Source organism: Hylaeus anthracinus, unplaced genomic scaffold (assembly GCF_026225885.1).
Source record: "Hylaeus anthracinus isolate JK02 unplaced genomic scaffold, UHH_iyHylAnth1.0_haploid 12000, whole genome shotgun sequence".
Lineage (NCBI taxonomy): Eukaryota > Metazoa > Arthropoda > Insecta > Hymenoptera > Colletidae > Hylaeus > Hylaeus anthracinus.
In genome coordinates this window covers 11142634-11164267 of record NW_026534347.1, presented here as the reverse complement: position 1 = coordinate 11164267, position 21634 = coordinate 11142634, and the positions used below count along the sequence as shown (strand labels likewise).

The following is a 21634-nucleotide window of genomic DNA, read 5'->3' as shown; positions in this document are numbered from 1 at the left end:
CACCCTGTTGAACACAGCATTTTAGCTGCGCATAGTTGGAAACCACCGAATTTTACATTGTGTTACACAGTGTCGCCTTTGCACTTTATTGGAAAGGACTTTCATGTACTGGCAGCTCATTTTGATTTCACATCTTTTTCTACTTTCTTGTACTTTTTTATGGGGATCTTTTATTTTTCTATGATAACTCCTTGAGTCCTCCACTTTTTCATGTACTTGGCGTAATTTTTTTACTTTATTATTATTTTGAATACTTGCATTTTAAAACTTATGGTTCAAGTAGCATGTGCTGCACTCTTGCGGAGCGATCTACAATTTGTTTTAAGGTAAAACAGTTCGTGCACCGCTAACCATCGCTGACAATTCGTCTTGATCTCGATCGAGCGAATGAATTTTTTTCTCTTTAATACTTGTCATTTCTTCTGAAATTTTCCACAACATTCTATCGAAGCCGCCTCCTGTTCCCCGAGAAGTGAAACGAATCGCGTAGAACAGAGGAGAGAAGAGTGGATAAAGATATCATTCGATGTTGGCGGAATGAAAAACGATAATCTCGGGCAATCATATGACTCCTCCGCACGTGACTTTATTTACAGTTGACTGATACTCGCGAACATGTATGGTGCAGTTCCTTGTGACATGATAGACCGAAAACGAAACAAAGTTAGCGAGCAATGCGGTAACTATAAGTGGTCGTTAGTTTATGATGCCTTTGCTCGATAAACTATTTCCTTCGAGGAGGAGTTTCAAGAGTAACGTACAAACCTTCGTAGCGTCAAATGTCGGAGCACAAGAAGATGATAGGTAAGAAACTGTTCTTTTTCGATTGTTTGCAATTACCTTATTCATTCTCACCATTCTATTTTTCATCGGTTGTGTGTGTGTACCTAGCATTATCAATCTCATACACTGAATCGATATCTATCGTTAATCGATCATCGGTAATCCAATATCGTTCCGATGTTTACTTTAAAGATTTGAGTTTCAAAATTGGATTTTCTTTTATTCATATTCGAAAATGGAACTATTCGAATTGCAAAATTTAACGGAAATAATGTTTCTAAGAACCTTAACCTATTTCGTGTATGCTCATTTCTCTATCCCCGTTGGCGGGAGTCATAATCGCTCGTCGTTAGTAACACACTCGTGACTTGGCTTCTGCATCGAGCCGTGAAATTGACCTCTACGTTGAAACTTTCCAAACGACTACGACTGTTACAAATATACACTATTGCTTAGATAATTTTCTAAACGAAAATTGATCTTGTTACGTGGTACACAAATACATCGCGATCCTCTTCTCAATCATAAATATACCGTTATAAATACTTATATTTATGAAAAGAAGACTTACACGATATCGTTCACAAATACTGTATGAACTATGTAATGGATCGTATCTATGTTTACATACACTGTATAATTTAATCTTTTGTAAAAAGTATGCAGGATTGTTGTAATATTTTTAAATCTGCATCTATTATAAATTAAAATCTTGCATCAGGATGAACAGATATGTTGTTATAATATAATATTAGAATATTACAAGGACTATAGAATACAATACAATAAAATACTAGGAAATCGAGACATTGTTTGTATATGTTTACTCGACAAAAACATAGAAAATAGTAATGTTGCATCCGCCAATATTAAACATCACTTTGTAATACTACATATCAAATGGAAGGAATATTTTTATTACACATTATTATCATGTTAGTTTTTATAATAACAATTTTTATGTAGTACTTTGTAATACTACATATCAAATGGAAGGAATATTTTTATTACACATTATTATCATGTTAGTTTTTATAATAACAATTTTTATGTAGGTTCTAAACATTAAGAAATTCTCACATTTGATACCCACGAAATATTTTTTTTTATTTTCCATGTACGCGAGCTAGTATAGAAATGTTAATAATAAATAATAATACAAAGGAGAAAGTATAGAACAATATATGTATGAAAGAAACTTTAAACTATACATGGAGCGTATGCCAAATGTATTTATGAATAAATTTCATTTAAATCGACATATCTGAGAAAATGTTGTGTTATATGTTGTCTTGAACACATCCTTTAAAATAGACAAGTTAGATATCATTCGACAGGTCATGGGTCGAAGTTGTGCCTTTTCACGGTTCACGGGTTCCAGTTCTCCCTTCCCCAAGTCCCTCTTTCACGCATTTGCAATTCAGGAATTACCAATAGTTCCGTTAGATCTGTAACTTGAATACATGTACATAAACGAAACGATGTTTTTCGAAAATGTTTACTATGGCATAGTTTTACGAAAAAAACTTATGCTTACAAAAATCGGATGAACAATTTTCCTTTTTGATGGAACAAGAGATTCACAACATACAATTGGTGCAAAATTTTTAATCACGTAGTTCCTGTTGGTTGCTTGTTAATATTTAATTATACATGGCGTGTAATTAATTTATCTAATAAATTACGTTATTAGATAACGTAAAAGATTGTTAATAACGGTGTCCGTAAATGGTGTATTTTAATCTAGTATGTTTATTCATGCATTTATTTATTTATTTATTTATGTTGTTGCGTTATAATGTTATATCATACTTGATTTTCGTAGGAACTCCGCCTTGTGTCTCGGAACAGGTCAAGTTCGAATCTTGTTGTTCCGTGAATGTGAATGGCGTGGAAGAAAGCTTCTATTTGATTCTCTCACGCTGGAAAAACGGTGGCACAAAAATAACACAGCCGCGTTGGATCTGAAAAATAATACTGGGCCGACAAATGGCGATTCTATAAACTTCGCAAGCAGTCGTAGTTTCGAGGTAATAAATCGCTAAATCACTTAAAAATATTTTTAATTTACACACTTAATGAGAAAGTTAATTAATCATTTTTTAGCGGGAAAGAACGGCCGAAGATGACGTGAGTTTACTGAGCGAAATGGTGTTCGGTACCGTGGCAATGACGTATAGAGGATCCTCATTCAAGGTGAAATTCGATAAAACTCGATATATAATATTATCATCGATGTCTGAATATTAAATTAAAAAAAATCCAATTTTCAATTCTACTCATATTTTTTTTTCTAGATACATTCGATGAATTCACCGCCCTGTATCATGTGCACTAAAGTTTTCCCTGCTACAGAGCATAACGCATGTAAACAGAGGTAAGTTGAACTATTTATAATAAGACGGTTATCGATTTTACGTTGTGATTGATTTGTTGATATGATATTTGACTTATTACCCAATATGTTCCAGCGAGAGAGTGTCGGATGAAGGATTAGGTCGTTCCGTGAACCTCGATTCCAATTCCAGCATGCGAACTCTTTGTAAGCAAATAGTCTAGTATATTTATTTAGTTTTAGAATAGTAGGTATAATTACAGTAGGCAGAACCGAATTACGATTTTACAGGTACAGTGAGACTCTCGATAATATTTTAAAAAAAAAAAAGACCACCCACTTTCAAACAACGTGTATACATCCTTCGCAATTTAACTATACATATGTATACTTTTAAAGAACGTATATGTATACAATATATGCACTTTGTGGCAAAACAGTTAAGCAAGATTAATATTCCATAATACAGTCGCAAAATGCACATAATTAACGCTGCTAATGTGGCTAACAATTGCTTTATTGGTATCCACTCTCTCATCTTTGTAAAATATGAATGGCAATGGTCAACAAATAATTATGTACCTACGTGATATATTGATATACTACAACTATAAACTTATCACCATAACTGTAAACGCCAATATCACTTGTCAGTTTTTAATCGGTAGTTGAGAATATTTAATATTCACAAATGAAATGACTTTTTAGTTTATCTCTGGAGACTTTGTGATTGTCAAAGGTTCAGTTGACGGTGTACTAGTCGCAAAGCGGTCTCTTTGTCGGACACGACTCTAGTACTCTAGTGGGTCCTTACTTACTAACGATCTCTACAGTGTTCTAACTTCTAGTTTCTTGAAACAGACAGTTTTTTCTTTGCTGACATTTAATGACCCTGGATCACCTTGAACTGTAGGTAACTGTATTCCCTTCGCATCAAGCTTTCGTTAAGCGGTAAATAAAAGAAGAATATACATATTGCTTTATTCAAAGAAACTGAATAAAATGTCCATAGAACTTCGGTTAAGGTGCAGAAAATGAGGTACCCTCCGATCGGGCTGATTTTTTTATCATAGATACTCCTTGACCTGGCGACTACAATGCTGGTCATCTTAATCCTTAACTCCCACCCCCTCTTTCCATGGGCCAAAAACTGAACTGGTACGAAAGCCTCACAGCGGCCGGTATAAAGAAAATCGCTCTGAACCTAACCCGAACCTAACTCTAGCCTTAACCCTTTTTTTTTTTCAAGGCATACGTCTCAAAAACTATACGCATGCTGGAGAGATGCGCTTCACAGATACCCTGCTCATCTGTGCCCCCTCGATCCTTCTGAGAGCAGTACATCCCTCAGAGTAACCATGTACTCACCTGTGAGATGCACTGCGGTACGCATAGTTGGGTGTTTCCCCTACAAACCCCCGATCGGGGCAAGCCCCGGACCCCCATTTTTTTTGTACGAATAAAGATCATTCAAAGGGTGACCTCTGATTAGGGGACACCTTCCCTAAAGTAAACATATATCAAAATCACTTTTTGAACCATTTAATGTTTGACCCCTGGGGGAGAGGAGAGGGAAGTTAAGGGTTAAGATGATCACCATTGTAATCGCCAGGTCAAGAATTATCTATGATAAAAGAATCATCCCGATCGGAGAGTACCCCGCAATCTGCACCCCAACTGGAACTTCCACCTAAATCATAAAAGCATAGCTACCATACGTAAGTATTATAATAGCCTGTATTATAATACTTTCGTTCAGTACGCTAGAATCTTCTATTGTGTACGAGGACAAATGATATATTTTAGAAAAGCATTACTGTTACAGTTTTACTTTCCTCTAAAAATAGGCCATTTCCTTCTAGTGTCTCAGCCAAGTTCTGGGAATTTGTCAGGATCTGAATTAAACGTTGGTCCAAGGAAAAACTCGACTTGCTCTAGTAACGGCAGTGGATGGGACATAGATATACCACTACCGATGGGCAGTAAGTTGACACCGAGATAGAGATGATTTATTGCCGACTGATATTTTTGCTGTTCGGAATGTAATGTTTGTATGATAATTCAGGTTCTCAATCATTAGAGAGTAATGGATCGTCAGGTATAGGGAGCCTTTCCAGCTTACGCCGACGGTGGCTACGAGTACTTTCTACTTCTCTTGCAAGGTCGGATTCCGATGATGCTTTTGGACTGCAATACTGGAGCGAAAATGGGAACGATAATAGTCACGTGAAGCGTCATAAAACAAGACTCGGGTTAACGATGTTAGTACGACTGGCGAAAGGTCACGAAAGGTTTGATCTTATTTAATTAACTATTTGTCAACGAATGGTTCAATAATTACTTTTTTAGTGTTCCTTTTTGATTGTGTTCACCATAATATTATATAAAAGGATAAATGTATTCGAAATGGGAAATCATAATTGTTGCATATCTTGGATTACAGAAGGATAGAGGCTTGTCTTTTAGAGCATATGGCTCTTTTGGAAGGAATGTTAGACCGTTTACGGTATTTTTGCATCGATGCTGGTAACGTTCATGCTCAGAACAAAGGAATGCAGCTTTCCGAACGGCTCTACAAATCTTCCTCCCTATTCGTTGTATCCTTATTACGTTTACTTACAAATGTTAATACGAGATTGAATATGCGGGCACCTTTACTGTGGCATGACGTACTACTTAATTCAGTAAGGATAGAACACAAAATGAGTACATTGCATTACAGCTTGCAACAAATGAGTCAATTACTCGAAAACATCGACACGAAATCAACCAACTTGTAAGTATGCAATTATTATATTATTAATCCGAATTAAACAGTTCTAACCCTTGTGTATTTTAGTTTTCTGAGTACCGTTGTAACTGCTGTTTTAACATATCACCTTGGCTGGATATATACTACACTGCCTGTTCATGATCGACAATTGGTAATTATACATTTTTTGGCTATATATTTTCATCAACACGAACACTCCTCTGTAACATGTCGATGATTTAATGTCATAAGGGTTTAATTATATGGTAATTAAAAATAATACTTATTTTTTTCTTCAGACTAAACGATTCTATGCTAAATGTGCAATAGTCACTATTTAGCACAAGATATTCCGTTGGGTGTATGGGTAGCGTAGTATCGGTTTGAATAAACAGAGGAAAAATGAAAAATGAACATTACAATTTAAGATATGTTGGAGATACGATATTGTCATCGTCAGAACTCAGGATCCGCTATACCCTATACTATTTGTTAAGGTCCTGTATTCCGTTGCTAACCGGGATTCGTTATTGGACTCGTGTCTCGTGTTTCTACCGCGACGTTTGGTTACGCTTGGTTATCATCGACTCGTATCTATGGTTGCATCGCGTCGCGTCGATTCGATTCGTATCTATTAATCCAATTGAATCGTCGTAAAGTAAACACGTTCCCGCGTGTCCTTTCTTTACGTTTATTTTATTCTAACCTACAAATATAACTGATTTATTCGTTTCTGATTTGAAATTATATGTTATTATTTCGCCCTGCCAGATCCTCATTCCAACAAGATAACTTCAGCGACAGAAATATTGTATCACATGTGCACATTCTTTTGGCAATTTCTCAAACTTGAATTTTTATAGTTATACCCTTCTGATATTAAACCACCGATTTACGTTATAGCGTACTTAATTTGAAGAAAACACACCATACATTGATATGATATTAATTTCAGATGGAAAAATTAGGTTCCTGGTATCCCTGTAATCCTCTATGGGCTCAATTAGGGGACTTGTATGGCGCATTAGGTAACCCTATCAGAGTAGCGCAAACTGTCGTTGCAGGAGATCCTCAGAAAGTCGATCTAATTAACTCTGTTTTATCTTTCTTATCGTACTTCATTCGTAGTGGAATTGTACGGAAACGTTATGAATATTGTTGCGTTACCGAAGAAGACATTCGCGAAGCTGCAAGTCTCTTGGAACAAGCGCGAATAAAACGTCCACATTTATTCAATACGAAAGTAACTTATAACGATCGAGACAGCCAAACGTCTCGACGAGCTTCGCGAACGCCTATTCGTAAACAAATTCCTGCACAAGAGCGTCTATACGATGCAGAAAGTGGTACTGCTTTTCTGCAGCGCTCTTACTCTGAGTACCCCGTCGATGGATTCAGAGCAGAAGGATCCGCCAGCCCTCTCAAGCGTAATACCACGATGAATTCAAATCTTGATACGTTCATGCTAAAACCATTAGCATCCAATAGGGATGTGAAAGTAATTTCAAAAGAATTTCCATGCATGGATGACGAGAATGAAAAAACAACCAATGACGAGAAGATCTGTGCATCCAGTAAAGTAAAAATAATAGTCAGTGACATTGCATCGCCAAATACTGATGCGACCAAGACTGATACGCAACATTATTCTGAATTTTCATTGCGGAATTTTGAGAAAAAATTAGAGGATGATGAAACAGAAGAGACGTTCATGAATTGTAAGACGACTACATTTGAGGGATACAACAGCACATCGACCGATGTGCTGAAATTATATTCCAGTAGACCAGATTTTGAAACTGGTCAGAGTATGGCTAGCGAAACCAAAAATTCTCATGTTTTCTTCATGCTCGGCGATGAAGAAAAATCTACAAAGCCGCTACCACGACCACGGCTGGAACATAATTGTCAATGTTCTTATATGTTTACAAGGGTACCGAGTACATCCGCGCAATTGCCAGAGGGTGTGTTGAGAAAGATTATTCAAAGAAATTTTCCAGAATCCTCTAAGAGTATACAGTCACCACCAGGTACACCTTCAAGCATGGCAACAAAATCCTTAGGATTTTGCCAAAGGTGCAATGGTCAAGGTTACATACCTCCTCAAAATTACGACAGTAACAAACAAGTACTAGAAACACCAACTAATGCAACCGAAGTATTGCGTACTTGTGGTAGTACTGTTGGTGATGGAAACGTTGGATTATCGAGATCGAATAGCTTAGAAGCTTTGATGGAAGCCAGTAGCGTTGTAGAATTGCCTATGCCACGATCGAAAAAGATGGAGAAGACTAATTCGCAACAGAATACAGGATTTACAAAAACACTTTTGCAAAACGTGATAAAAAGTGAAGAGCCACATGGAACAAATAACACTGAAACTGGTTATACATGGGGGTTAGTTTTACAAGGCTTGCCAAAAAAGAAGAGAAAACGAAAAAAGAAAATCAGACAAGAGGATATTAAAGATAACTGCGAAGTCGAAATTGAGAGAGATTGGTGGTATAGCATACGCGAAGAATGTCTAGCCAGTGTGCGTTATCCGACTGTTGATCAACCAATTGCCGAATCGCTTTGTATTTTAGCAGATTTAGATACGTGGCACGTTGGAATCATATCCAACAATACACCTTCGCATGCTGCACTTTTACCAGTGGGAATGTCTCGACTCGTTGCCAACATGCTGGAAAGCTTTGTTTATTTATGGCGAAAATACCATTCAGCGTCACATGTAAGAAACTATTTAGCTTTATTACTTAACCTTAGCAATCGGACTGACAAAATACTTTTGGCTTGTGAAATTTGATATCTCAGTTGACCGTTATTCCAATAAAATGAACTTAGTCTTGAATAACGAATGAATTGGCATCGTAGTCAGGTAGTCTGTCATGCTAGGAAATAAGCGTAGAAATGCTCTTACCGCTGGATAACATTTTATAAAGGAATACCAATTGACAGCGTCATTGATTCATTATTGAAGCTTTTCGAATAACGAACAAAGTTTTATCGAAGTAAAATTAATTCGAATAATGCCTAAGAAAAATGTAAAATGCTATTTCTTCGTAAATACCGAATAATTTTTCGTCGAATAAAATGGTTACTTGTTATTCAAAATAAAATTTGATCAACTTTGTTTTTGTGAAATTAGAATGAAGGCGACGTAATCATTACCAAATGGTAAATTGCATAATATTTTAAACAGTCGATTGCCAACGATTTACAACCGTAAAAGATTTGTAAAATAAAATAAAATGTAATAATCGTTTCGGTTGTATGAAACATTTATAAAGCTGGAAAGTACTAACAACTCAGAACTTTTTTGCCTTCTTAATACTAATACTTTAATGTACAAATCCCCGTATTATTTTAAACAGTTTTTATGACAGTGTGTAGGTATCCTTGAAGCAAAACTAAGAGAAATGTGGCTGAAGAGTGAAGCATTGGCCGAAATGCTGATGGCGACGGAGTTGTGTGACGCCAGCGTTGCAAATCTCATAAACGCACTTGACCTCGATGCAGCAGATATACCGCTTTTACTTGCCGTTGCAAGTTCACACTCGCCAGAGGTAGCGCAAAGATTTGGTCTGACGCTTACTTAAGTACATTGTATTATTTATACCATGTTCTTTACCCTTTGACACAAAATCCGTTTTGTCTGATAGAACGAAAGTTGCGTAAGCTGTATCATTACTCGTGCATAGGTATGATTGTAGATTGTTTTAATAGCTCAAATATTCTAATAGATAAATCTTTATAAATGTTTCACACAATTTCGCAACATTGGTTCTGACTTCTCTAACGCAAACTTAAAAGAAGAATATATTATGTATTTTATACACATATAATGAGAAAAATGACACATTTGATGTATAAATCATGCGAAGTTGCGTTACATTTAGGGAACTGTTACGAATGCTATTATTTAAAAAGGAAATACTAAATATGTACAGAATTGAATGGAAATATAAAAATGTTTCGTGTTTGTAAAGAGATTAGTAAAAAGAAATACTTTACACCATAAAATACAGTATTAAATATAATATTAAATATAGTATTTAAATATGTTTTTGAAGTAACGAGTCTTTTTTAAATCATATTTATGTACATATATCTTATTTTATATAAAAGCAGGTGATCGAATCAAAAGATGTAATAATTTGTATTTTTTACTATACGGTAACAAGCAATATAACACGTATGGCAGAGCTGTCGAGAGCAGTGATAGTCAATTGCGCGAAACGTGTAGACGTAAAAGTGCTAAAAGATTTTTTCCCTCGATTTAACAAGTCCAATCAATTTGTACGGTTTATAAAATTGAATATATTAAAGAATACACAAGTGTTAAATTTGCATTTATATGGTAGAATTTATGTATATATTTTATGATATTATGTAATTTTAGAGTATTTATATAGACTTAACGACATATTTTCCTTCGATGACCTGAAATTTTTAAAATCCTTCCAAAAATTAATGATGGTTTAACTTGTTAAAGTGAAGACAAAACGGTTTTTAATGTATAAAAATCCGCTACTTAGTCCATTGTAGATTGTAATTACAAAGTCATATGTTAAAAATTGTAAATCTAATTTAACATATAGTATCTATAATTGTTTTTTTTTTACACGACATGTAAGAATTTTGCTCTATGCACTTCATAGGAGAGGATAATAAAATTTAAATTAATTTTTCTACTTTATCGTGTTTTATCATCACCTTTCAACTGTGACGGGGCAGACCTTTTCTGCCCGTCATGAAGGCACCCTGACCCTGGAAGGTCCTCGCTCCCTCCTCGCCGAACACGCCGCAGAGGTGGGACGAAACGGCTTTCGACGATCAAAAATCGATTTTCGTGAATTAGAAAAATGGAAAAACTGTTTATGTACATCGATAGATGATAAATTGCTGTTTAATGTAGTGCAATCCGTTGTTTGATATTTGCTTCCGTTTTGCTGTGGTGCGCATTCAAAGGCAGTTGAAATTCGTCCAAGCAAAACGCTTACGATATTATTCCTAACTTCAATATACGATTCTAAAAAACTTTGCTCAGAAAGACGATATTCAAATGAATTATAATGTGTACTAGATTTGTATAGATAGTATTCAATGCATAAAGTAAGTCAAAATGTTAACAACTTTTTAAATAATAGGGTTTACTTGGAGAAGTACATTTAAGTAAAATTGTAACTTTACGCATGGTTATAAAAAATTGACCGCACTTGTCCAAAGTTTAATTGCTATCACAGGAAAGGGTGAACCATCCTCTATCAGATTCTGCAAAGATCAGGTGCCCCTTCGTGCCCCTTTTCAAGAAATTGGCGATTGTACTAAGTAGGACTCGAACAGAAAATAGTATGTACGTTTGTACGCTTACTTCTATGATTATTACGTACATCTTGTCATTTTTAAATTACTAAATACGTTTCTCTCATAGTTAATAACAGGTTTGAGTCGAATTTTGGTTAAATAACAATAAATATGTCAAACAAGTGAAAGATATTGAACGCGTTACACTTTATACGTGAATATTTGGACACCCTGTAACTCAAATTGATTTATACTAATACAATTTAAGTATCATAGTACAGGAAATAAGTTTCTAAAATTTCATTAAAATATTTTCAAGAGAACCAAAGTTACGGATTTTTGATCGCCGAGAGCCGTTTTGTCCCACTGTGCGCCGCAGACATGGTCCGCGAGATTACGTGTGGAGGGATGAGTGACCCGCGGTCCATTTAGGGGTAGGGACCCCCTTTTTCCCTCTCTTCCTCTCCTCTGAGCGCCAGAAAATTTGGACTGGTTGATTAACGGTTAAGCCGCGAAGCGGAACACGTGTGAGCAAGCGCTATCCCCTTTTCCGCGAGTGTGTGGTTGGTGTGCCTCCACGCCGTCCCCCAAAAATCTTGGACCGAGGCCAACAGAATTCCAGGTAAGGCCCACGAGTTGAGGTTTCCCTTTGTGGTGCGAGTGTGTGAGAGCGCAGATCGTGTGTGTGTGTGTGTGTGTGCGCGCGCGCGCGCGTTCGTGAGCGTGCTTCAGAGCACGTTTTCGTCCGCGACAGGACCAACCACCGGAGGTGAGAACCCTTGGAATTTCCTCCGTCCGTTTCGCGTATCTCCCGCGGTTTAAGAACGTACCGCGTTTCGAAGGGAACCTTTCCTTCGAAACGCGAGACCGTTAGTGTCCGGCGTAATCCACTTTTTTTCGCTGTATTTTGATTCTAGGGCGGATTCCTTGTGTGCGAGGCCCCCGTAGAATTTAAGTCGCGCCGATCTTAGATTTGTATTGGGAATTCCGCGTCGCGTAGTCGCCACACCTTCTTCCTTTACGGTGTGTATACGTATTTTCATATAGGCCTTACCGTTACCGGCTTATAAAGGTGCTAGAGTTATGTATACTTATCTACCGTAAACAAATTTTTAAAAAAATGTTATGTATCTTACACAATGAAAATTTCATGTTGTTAACCAAGTAGACACTACTGCAGATACAAAGCGTTTATAAAAATAGTCCGTCTTTTTTTTAGAAGCAAATCAATTTTATTTTGAAACGTAGTAACAAAAATGACAGAAACGTTAATTCAATACATTGTAAAGACGATTGAAAGCCGAAAATGAAATCAAATTGTGATTGGCATAAACAGAAAGTTTACAGTGCAGCTTAAGTATAAAATTGGTATTCCGTATTATTATTGGTTCGTATTCACAATATCATCGATTTTTAATATGCTACGAACAGTTTCTGAAGCAAGCGTAATAGCGCTTAGCGAAACTAAAAGCGGTTGAACTACTTGTGGCTCTAACATATTAGTAATCGCACCCACTCGTGCATTAATACCCGTAGCATAATCGCCTGACGCGTGTCGATTTCGTAGTTCCGTCACAGTTGCGATGGGGTTTAATCCAGCATTTTCTGCTAATGTTGATGGGATTATCTATACCATTCAAAAAGAAAAATGTAAAAATCATTGTTCAAGAACAAAGCAAATAAAGTATCTTACGACTCACCTCAAATGCATTCGCGAAAGCTTTGATACAGTAAGCATCAACGCCGCTTAAAGTCTGTGCATACTCTTCCAGTTTCAATGCGAGTTCAATTTCAGGTGCTCCTCCTCCAGGAATGATAGCAGACTTCTTTACTAAACAACGAACTACGCATAATGCGTCATGTAAAGATCGTTCGGCTTCTTCTAAAACCAATTTGTTACTGCCACGTACAAGAATAGTTACAGTTCGTCCAGGATTCTGAATCTTCGTGATCTACAATAGAAAAATTATTTCGAATGATATGAGTTAGTTTGTAGAAGTCATTTTGCCCGATAAATATATAAAACTTTTAACTAGTGCACTTGGAAAAATAAAAACTCGTTAATAGTCGCGAAAGCAAATTCTGAACGTAAAGTTATATAATACGATGTTTCCGAAGGCTTTATTTATGTTATATGTAATATAATTGTCTGGTAATCGTTGAATCGAGTATTTTGCATCATGTGTAATGTTCGTCGTACGCGGTCAAAGGACTAGTATTAATATTTCAATATTGGAAACCATATTATAAATTGTTTATAAAAATACGAAATACGTGACACTGACCTGAACAAACTTCGAATTTCCAGTTTGTACTTCTTTACACAGACCCGCGCTAACAAGATTTTCAGGAACAAAATGATCCAAGGATGCGATTGGCTTACAACCTAATGTTTTACAAACAAAAGATACATCCTCGCGTTCAATATCTTTAATGACCATAACTTTGATCTTATCTAAAAAGTGTATGGCCAAATCGCTGACAGCATCGCGGAGAATGGACTTCTGTACGAGTAGTACATTACAACCAGACTTTTTAATTTGTTTCACAATATTTAGTATGTAAGCTCTCTCTTCTTTCAAGACACGATCCATTGCAGCGTAATCGGATACAATGACATTATGGTCCATCTGAAATAACAACATTCAACTTGGATTGAAACATTAGAACGTATTTATGTGAAATGTTTGTTTTCCTTGAAATACTTACATCCGTCTTAGGTGGAGAAATGCAAAATTGAATTAAACCTATTTTTGCATTAACAATACTCTTTGGCCCATTGATATTACAGGAGTTTTGTGTAAATACCAATCCTTCTATAAGCTCGGTATCTTCAACGGTGCCGCCTAATTTTTTAATTATTTTTATATTCTATAAACATAATGTAAAAGATATGAAATTAATCCATAAGTATTATTAAGTATTTCAGGAGTATCATAAGCTTTCTTATTACATATTATTAGTAAAAAGCTTCTTTATTTATCTTGGAAAGTGCGTGTAAGTGCATAATCTTACTTATTGGTTTTCTTACATTAAGATCAACACCTTTATCTGCGACTTTTAATGCTGCATTCACGGCCAAAGGTGCCAGAAGACTCGATTGTTCACAGACGACCTACAAGAATAATATAAAATATATTATGTATAACAAACAACCAATAAGAAATATATACCTTAGAATTAAGCGAAGTTGCTGCAGCTTTAATGAACGAGTCTTTTTCTCCCATATAAACAGGAATAGACAAAGAAGTCACTATGTGCACAGCTTCATTTGCAGCTTTCTGAATTGCATCGCTAATTAACGTAGGATGTATTCCTTTTTGTAGCAGACGTTCCGCAGCTTCCAGCAGAGACCCAGCCATTACAACAACACTGGTAGTACCATCTCCAGCTTCTATATCTTGTGCTTTCGATAATTCAACCAGCTAAAAAGAAATAATAAAAATTAATGTAAAAACATTACTTAATAACATAACATTCCAATGAAGCAATTATATAAATACTGAAAATCTAATATTTCCTACATAGAACAAAATATTACCATTTTTGCTGCAGGATGTATAACATTCATTTCTTTTAAAATTGTAGCACCATCATTTGTAATTGTAACTTCACCATTGGCTGCTTGAATCTAAATATATACAAAATTAAGTATCATTATTTGAAATCATAGAACAACTACAAAAATAATATTATGCAAAGAGTGTGAAAGTAATATTAAGTAGTATAATAAATATAAGAATATATTTTACCATTTTATCCATTCCTCTAGGTCCCAGACTAGTACGAATCGCATCGCTAACAGCTGTAACATTGATCAATATTTTTCAATTAAAAGCTCCCATTTATAATTTCAATGTAGATTAGAGTATACACATTTTTAAACTAAAATCCTATAAATTACGATATACTATTATTACAGTTTAAGTATTATCCATAAATTATCCTGCTTCAATACTCTGCTAGTTTATATTGAATTTTTGATAGGTAAACCGATCTCTTGTAAGTTGTAGCTTGGTTAAAATCATGGTGTTGCAATCTGTGAGAGAGGTTGACAAAATGTATTCATGTGATTACTCCAGATCACAGCTGCCATTTACATTGCAGATGACAATGGGAAACATTGAGAGCTAATAAAATACATTGTAAGGTGCACACAACAATGACATCAATTGAAACATTGTTTCATATATCATTAGAAACCTGAATTATCATTGATTATGATATAGAGATAATATATCTTGTTCCATGCACTTAAAGTTTCAAGAAATAGTCAGGATAACTTTGTAACAATGTGCCAAGTAAACAATTAATCTAAACAATGGTCTGTATTTTAAGCTACATTAAAATTAGGTTACTTTGCTTGTGCTTTGTTATAGTTGTATCATGGTTTACCAAATGAATTAAAATATCAATGATACAATTGAGTCATGCAAAAGGAGACAAAATTGAGGAGGGAAAATACGCCTTTTTATAACTTTATGTTAATAAAAAAACATTATTAGTCAATAGACACGAAAACAAGTTGTTGTAATTATTATTTTTGTCCAATCTTGATGAATGTTGCGTACTTACAATATCTCTCTTTATGGTCTTTTGTGTCTTATTCTCACGTGTAAAATTTTACGATACATAACGTAAACTAAGTTATTAACTGTTTGTTTTTTCTTAAAAAAAAACAATATGTATATGTATTTTAAAGTGTTAAGAATATTAAGTAACAAATTTCCGTACAGTTAGTGACAAATTATTGTTAAACATCTGAAAATTTACGATAAACGTAATTAATGAATTGTGGAGACAACGTGCCGGACATTACTATATAAGGTAAGGTTTTAGTTACTGATACGAAGATTGATCGAGAAAAATCACACATACAAAATGCACTCTAACATCTCGATTGATTGTTTACCTTTTGCAGCATTAATATTACTCGTTCGAATATCGGTGGGTTTGCTTTTATCCTTATAGGCTTGTCCTAGGGCACCTCGTCCATCGCCGCTTGCTGTTAGTGACGTCATTTTCTGTACGATGGTTATGTTTAATAAATTCGATTAAAAGCGAAATTTAGAAGTAAGTTTATATAGTAATTCGCTTCTCTGTATTTCAATCTTAATAATTCGTCAAACGTTTTAAACTAAATTTCATTCCACTCAATGCTTGAATTCAGTTAACACACGATGCAACGTAATAACACACATGCAATGCGAAGAAACGAAACGACTGGAAACCGGTGACTCGGGCCGTGTTCGGAAATTGGCTGACAGTACTGGACAGTACTGTCAGTACTGAATTTCCGTTCGAAAATTTCTAGTGTTACGCTATCACGTGAACTTAGCTTTGTAGGGACCTACATATAGTCATAAGTCCAAGCAGCGTTACCAACCTAAGCTAGAGAATCTAGCGTTAGGAGGTTTTCGTCGTTTTGATTAAGAGACGCAGCAAGAGCCGTTAGAAGTTCGTTAGCGTTATTAGCGTCGCGACATGTGCTCATCTTGTTAAAAGGAAATAAAGAAAAGAAGACCCAAAAAGCCGTGTTATAATATACAAGTACGAGATTACTTTCCCCGGGCAAAAGTAATTGTTCAATAAAAGTTTTGGGTGTAAAAATACGCTACATAACAAATTGGTGCCGAAACCCGGGATGGAAGATAAAGAAACAATGTCGACGTCGGGAGAGCAAAAAGTTTCTCCTGTAGAAGTCCAGGCTAACGACTTTAAATGTACAAGGTTGCCCCAGTTTTGGAAAGATGAACCAAAATTATGGTTCTCGATGTTAGAGAAAGAATTTGCGGCATATCGTATCACAGCAGATGCGGTAAAAGCAGCTGCGGTAGTCCGAAATCTTGATTCCGCGACAATGAAAGTCGTAGCAGATATTTTGGATGCTACAACAGCAGGTGACGCTTATATTGAGTTAAAAGAAGCGTTGATCACTCGATTAGCGGCGTCTGAAGAAACTCAGTTAAGACAGTTGCTTATGGGTCTTGAATTACAAGACAAAATGGCGAAAGGACACTAACGCTAGATTTAGGTTTACGCAGAGAATTTCTTTGGAAGTTTGTCGTGGCCAAGACTACTAAAGCCATATTAGGCGCAGATTTTTTTGGGACATTTCAACTTACTTGTGGACATAAAACACAAGAGGTTAGTAGACGGTCAAACATTATTACGTACTAAAGGAAAAATTACTGATTCACAGTATACAACCATAACAAGATGAGCACATGTCGCGACGCTAACAACGCTAACGAACTTCTAACGGCTCTTGCTGCGTCTCTTATTCAAAACGACGAAAATCTCCTAACACTAGATTCTCTAGCTTAGGTTGGTAACGCTGCTTGAACCTATGACTATATGTAGGTCTCTACAGCTTCATGGCATGTAGCGCCACAACGCGGAATAGCTTAAACACTACCGCATGTAGTATATGTTTATATTCAAATTAGGAGCGGAATTCAAATGGATTAACGCATTGAATCAACGAACCGCCACGCACATTGTTAAACATTCAACGTGGGTGATCAAGCGTGGAAAAGTCGAAAGTTAGGAGAGAAAAGGGAACGTTCGCTGAAAATACTTAATAGATTCATTATAGGCCGTGTCGAATCGCCATTTCCGTTGGATTGCATTTCTTTAGAATTCGAGTCGAGTTAGCTTTTGTTCCAGCTCGTAAGATCCTTGAAAATAACAGACTCGCACTGTACCTCGGTTCGCGTTTCCGGCGACTTCTTCAAGAGGGTTATAAATTTCCTTAAGGGTTGCTGTGTCTCGTTGGCGCGTTTTCTCTCTCTCTAGACCTCCGCGCTTTCCCTTTTCACATGTAGCCCTGCACAAACATGGCTGCGCGAGTCCCACCTCCACCCGACTCGGGAATGGATCCCAGATCGATGAAGATCACCGATAGAAAGAGTAGGGCGCAACCCCCGATTGGACCAGGACAACTCGAAGGGACGATCGGGAATCTTCCGGAGAAGGGAGGGAAGCAGCAGATCGAGCGAGGATTTTTCCAGAAAGTTCAATCGTAATCGAACCTCTGGTAACGAACTACGAAACGATTTAAACCAAATAAGTCGACTGAATAAACGTCTTTGCTTTTTTCTATTTCGTATTAAGTATTTCGAATTTTTATTTCACGCGCCTCTCCGGGGAGAGCGGTTCAGCGCTCCACGGGCACCTTACCCACGTCAGAAAATTCCCTATCACCGCACGACGCGTTCCACAACACTAGTATGGCTAACGAGACTGTAACGTACTACCATTTTGTCGGATATCGATCCTAGGGAATTGCGGACTTCCGGCTGTCGAGACTGTCAGATCGCAGCGCGGGCCACATTTGCATGTTGAAGTCAGTTGAAGTTTCTGGGGAAGGTATAAAGGCATCTGTAATGTTTAGTATGGATATTATTGTTTTGTTAGGCATACATAAGAAATTGTACTAGTGTTGCATTGTTACGTATCTATATCGCTTTGTCGAGAAAAAAGAATAAGCAAACAGAACGAATTGTACTGGAACAACAATGATATCTCGTAATTTAAAGAAGTGGCCAATTTTTAGTTTATTGGAATCAACGTTTATTTCAAACATACAGATGACTATTGTGTATGGTAATATTACATTCTATATTCGATCTAGTATCTACCATGTCTAAAGTGAAATCGATAAATCTCAAGTTTCAAGGAATATAGATTGTAATTTTGAGTTTAACGAAATAGGTGATATTGGTAACGAAGCTTTAATCGTCACAAAGGATGGAATGGTGTATGGCATAGGATGTAATGCTTGCGGATGTCTTGGAATTAATGATAATCATAGTACCCTTCACCCAAAGAAAGTCGAAGCATTATGTAAAAGAGGCATTAAAACCTTTGCCCATGGTAAAAGTCCTCATGTTTTAGCTCTTACAATGGATGGCCAGGTATATACCATTTACATGCATGAATGTATATTAAATTCGTATTATAATATCAGGAGTTTTTATTATTACACGGATTAATAAGATGTACAATACGAAAGGTGTATTCTTGGGGATATAACGATTCTTCACAATTGGGCTGTGACCACACAAATCAAACTTCGATACCAACTGTTGTGCAAAATAATCTAAGTAAAAAATTTATCGTGGATATAGCCTGTGGACATTCTCATTGCCTAGCATTAACTGACAATGGGGAGGTATAATAGAAAATGTAAATTAAAAATGGTTTTATTCTAAAGGACAATTAAAGATTGTGCATTATGTATGTAGGTATACGCATGGGGCCTAAATGACCATGGACAAGTAGGCGCAGGCTTTATCAGTACTCAGAATGTACCCACAAAAGTGAAATCCATATTAACTGGGAAAAAAATCGTTTGCATCAGTTGTGGTGACTCATCCAGCATAGCAGTTACCGACAATGGAGAGGTTTACAGTTGGGGTGACAATGGCGTTGGTCAGTTGGGAATTGGAAATTATGTGGATCAAGTAACTCCATGTAAAGTTACAACATTGGCGGAAGTTGTAATAGGTACTACTAAAGTCATCTTGGATCAAATTAAATTCATGTAGAAGACTTATAATCTAATTCTATTTGTACTCGCAGAGAAAGTAACATGTGGGTATAAACATATTCTAGCACTAAGCGACGAGGGTGTCCTTTATGTTTGGGGAGCAAATTGTTACGGCCAGCTAGGTAACGGTACAGACTGGAACGTTTCAATCCCGACAAAGGTAATATCGTGTATCGTCGATGATATAATGGTTTATAATTAATTAAAATCATTTACTTTTTTACAGTTGGAGGTACCAGAAATAGGAAAAGTATTAGATATAGCAACTTCATCCTATAATAACATAAGCATAGCTATGGCAGTAAACAATCGGGTGTTTATGTGGGGCCAGTGTCTAGGACAAAGTATAAAAATCCCAACTCTCACCCCTCAAAAATGCTTGCACGATGCTCTCGCTTGTTACGCATGGCCTAGTGTGATGCATCAACCACTTATTTTGTCTAACGAAAAAAGAGTAAACTTAATAGATTGTCTGAAAGAATCGTTCGATGATCCGGTTAGAGTGCTTTTCATACTTTGATATGTATTTACCTATTTTACACTATTCTTGAAAGGTTTTTTTCCGCATGTCCCAGGTCACCAGTGATCTAACGATTGAAGTGCAGGGAAAACCCATTCACGTACATAAATCTATTTTGAAAATACGTTGCCACTATTTCAGGACGATGTTTCAAGAACACTGGGTAGAGAATAATCAAAGGTATGTCTGCCTTTGTACTAGATGTTTCTACTACTAATGTAATTATTTATTATTTCTAAGCGTTATAGAACACGACCAATTCTCCTACGACGTGTACAGAAATTTTTTGAAATACTTATACACCGATGAGATCGAGCTTGACGTAGAAAATGGGCTAGGTAAATACTTGAATGTGTCTTGAGATATCTTGTGATATAGAGTGTAGTTTATGGTCTAATTTTTCTATTAGAGCTCTTAGATTTAGCAAACGCTTACTCCGAGAGTCACCTGAAACGACGCTGTATACAAATGATAAAGAAAGAAATTACAGTTACGAACGTGATTCCTGTGTACAGCAGATCCATTAAATACGATACCAAGGTTAGCGATATTTAATGTCTCATCCATTACGTTTAAAGTATTGATAAAATGTACGATACATTATCCATTTTTAGGAACTAGAGGAATTTTGTTTTAAATACGCTATGAATCACATGACTGCTGTGATAAATGATTCAAATTTCGCTAAATTAGACGAATCTACAGTAAAAGATTTCATAATTAAAGCTGCCCAAGCAGGCGCTTTTAAAACGTAACAGCATTTATCATATAAAATACTCGATTCTTGGAAATTCAAAGATGATTGAAAATGAAAATGAAACTGACTGCTTACAGAATGATGATTTCTTAGAAGAGAGGTTAGGTACATTAAATAAATAAATAATGCATTAAAAAGAGGAAAATGTGTCTAAAAAATTGACATATCTCCTGAACTACTAATTTCTCAATATTGGATAGTACTTTTTTATAACGATTGTCCAGCTGAATCGATTGATGTATTAAAAAATAGGTCATTCGATGTAGTATTTATTTATTTATTTCTGTCTTATTTATTCTAATGTTATTTTGTATACAGGTACATAAACATATTCAAGAGTGGTTTTTCAACAAGGGAAACAATGAACGACCATTATGGTGGAAAGAAATATTAAAATCGAATTTAAAATATGTACATAAGCGTAATTATTTTACTATAATATTCGTAGAAAATGTTTATATTTAATAAATTATTACAAAGTAAAGATAATTGATCTATCCTCGACCTTATAGTTCCGTATTTTTTTTTAATTGCGGTCAAGACTGTATTTGCTTTCGCGAAACATTCATCGATGATATCCGAAGAGGTGGCACGTTTGCGCCTACGTGCAGGCAACCGGCCCGACT

The 21634-nt window shown here is 35.9% G+C and overlaps 3 protein-coding genes and 1 long non-coding RNA gene across 11 annotated transcripts; 2 read left to right on the top strand and 2 right to left on the bottom strand.

The window, feature by feature from the left end:
* The first annotated feature begins 287 nt into the window (after nt 1–287).
* LOC128890519 (folliculin-interacting protein 1) lies at nt 288–10564 on the top strand. Of its 2 annotated transcripts, none has more exons than XM_054149084.1 (11): nt 288–804; nt 2609–2813; nt 2890–2979; nt 3081–3160; nt 3255–3325; nt 4981–5100; nt 5184–5379; nt 5562–5894; nt 5958–6042; nt 6826–8601; nt 9257–10564. In XM_054149084.1, exons 1-11 carry the CDS (start codon nt 704–706, stop codon nt 9467–9469), a joined length of 3270 nt encoding a protein of 1089 aa, XP_054005059.1. In that variant the 5' UTR covers nt 288–703; the 3' UTR covers nt 9470–10564. The 2 variants fall into 2 exon arrangements, with proteins under 2 accessions (XP_054005059.1, XP_054005058.1); XM_054149083.1 differs by having other exon boundaries at nt 296–804; nt 5184–5409.
* Nucleotides 1781–2650, bottom strand: LOC128890521 (uncharacterized). The gene is made up of 3 exons (XR_008460636.1): nt 2596–2650; nt 2321–2526; nt 1781–2231 (listed from the first exon to the last, which is right to left on the bottom strand). It is a non-coding gene; the product is annotated as an uncharacterized LOC128890521 (long non-coding RNA).
* A 1819-nt stretch (nt 10565–12383) lies between the features above and the next one.
* Nucleotides 12384–16436, bottom strand: LOC128890395 (T-complex protein 1 subunit delta). The gene is made up of 9 exons (XM_054148833.1): nt 16090–16436; nt 14930–14982; nt 14719–14808; nt 14351–14602; nt 14209–14292; nt 13887–14048; nt 13463–13807; nt 12878–13129; nt 12384–12804 (listed from the first exon to the last, which is right to left on the bottom strand). The coding sequence occupies exons 1-9, from the start codon at nt 16196–16198 to the stop codon at nt 12559–12561; spliced, it is 1593 nt and encodes a 530-aa protein (XP_054004808.1). The 5' UTR covers nt 16199–16436; the 3' UTR covers nt 12384–12558.
* Nucleotides 16437–18471: 2035 nt separating this feature from the next.
* LOC128890205 (RCC1 and BTB domain-containing protein 1-like) lies at nt 18472–21486 on the top strand. 7 transcript variants are annotated; one of them, XR_008460586.1, is made up of 11 exons: nt 18474–18785; nt 18894–19096; nt 19195–19353; nt 19427–19688; nt 19764–19891; nt 19958–20227; nt 20307–20431; nt 20492–20589; nt 20661–20791; nt 20866–21108; nt 21327–21486. XR_008460586.1 is itself a non-coding variant. In XM_054148489.1 (10 exons), exons 1-10 carry the CDS (start codon nt 18698–18700, stop codon nt 21004–21006), a joined length of 1572 nt encoding a protein of 523 aa, XP_054004464.1. In that variant the 5' UTR covers nt 18472–18697; the 3' UTR covers nt 21007–21304. The 7 variants fall into 7 exon arrangements, 4 of the variants coding, with proteins under 4 accessions (XP_054004464.1, XP_054004466.1, XP_054004463.1 ...); XR_008460587.1 differs by having other exon boundaries at nt 20866–21113; XM_054148489.1 differs by lacking the exon at nt 21327–21486 and having other exon boundaries at nt 18472–18785; nt 19797–19891; nt 20866–21304.
* Nucleotides 21487–21634: the final 148 nt, after the last annotated feature.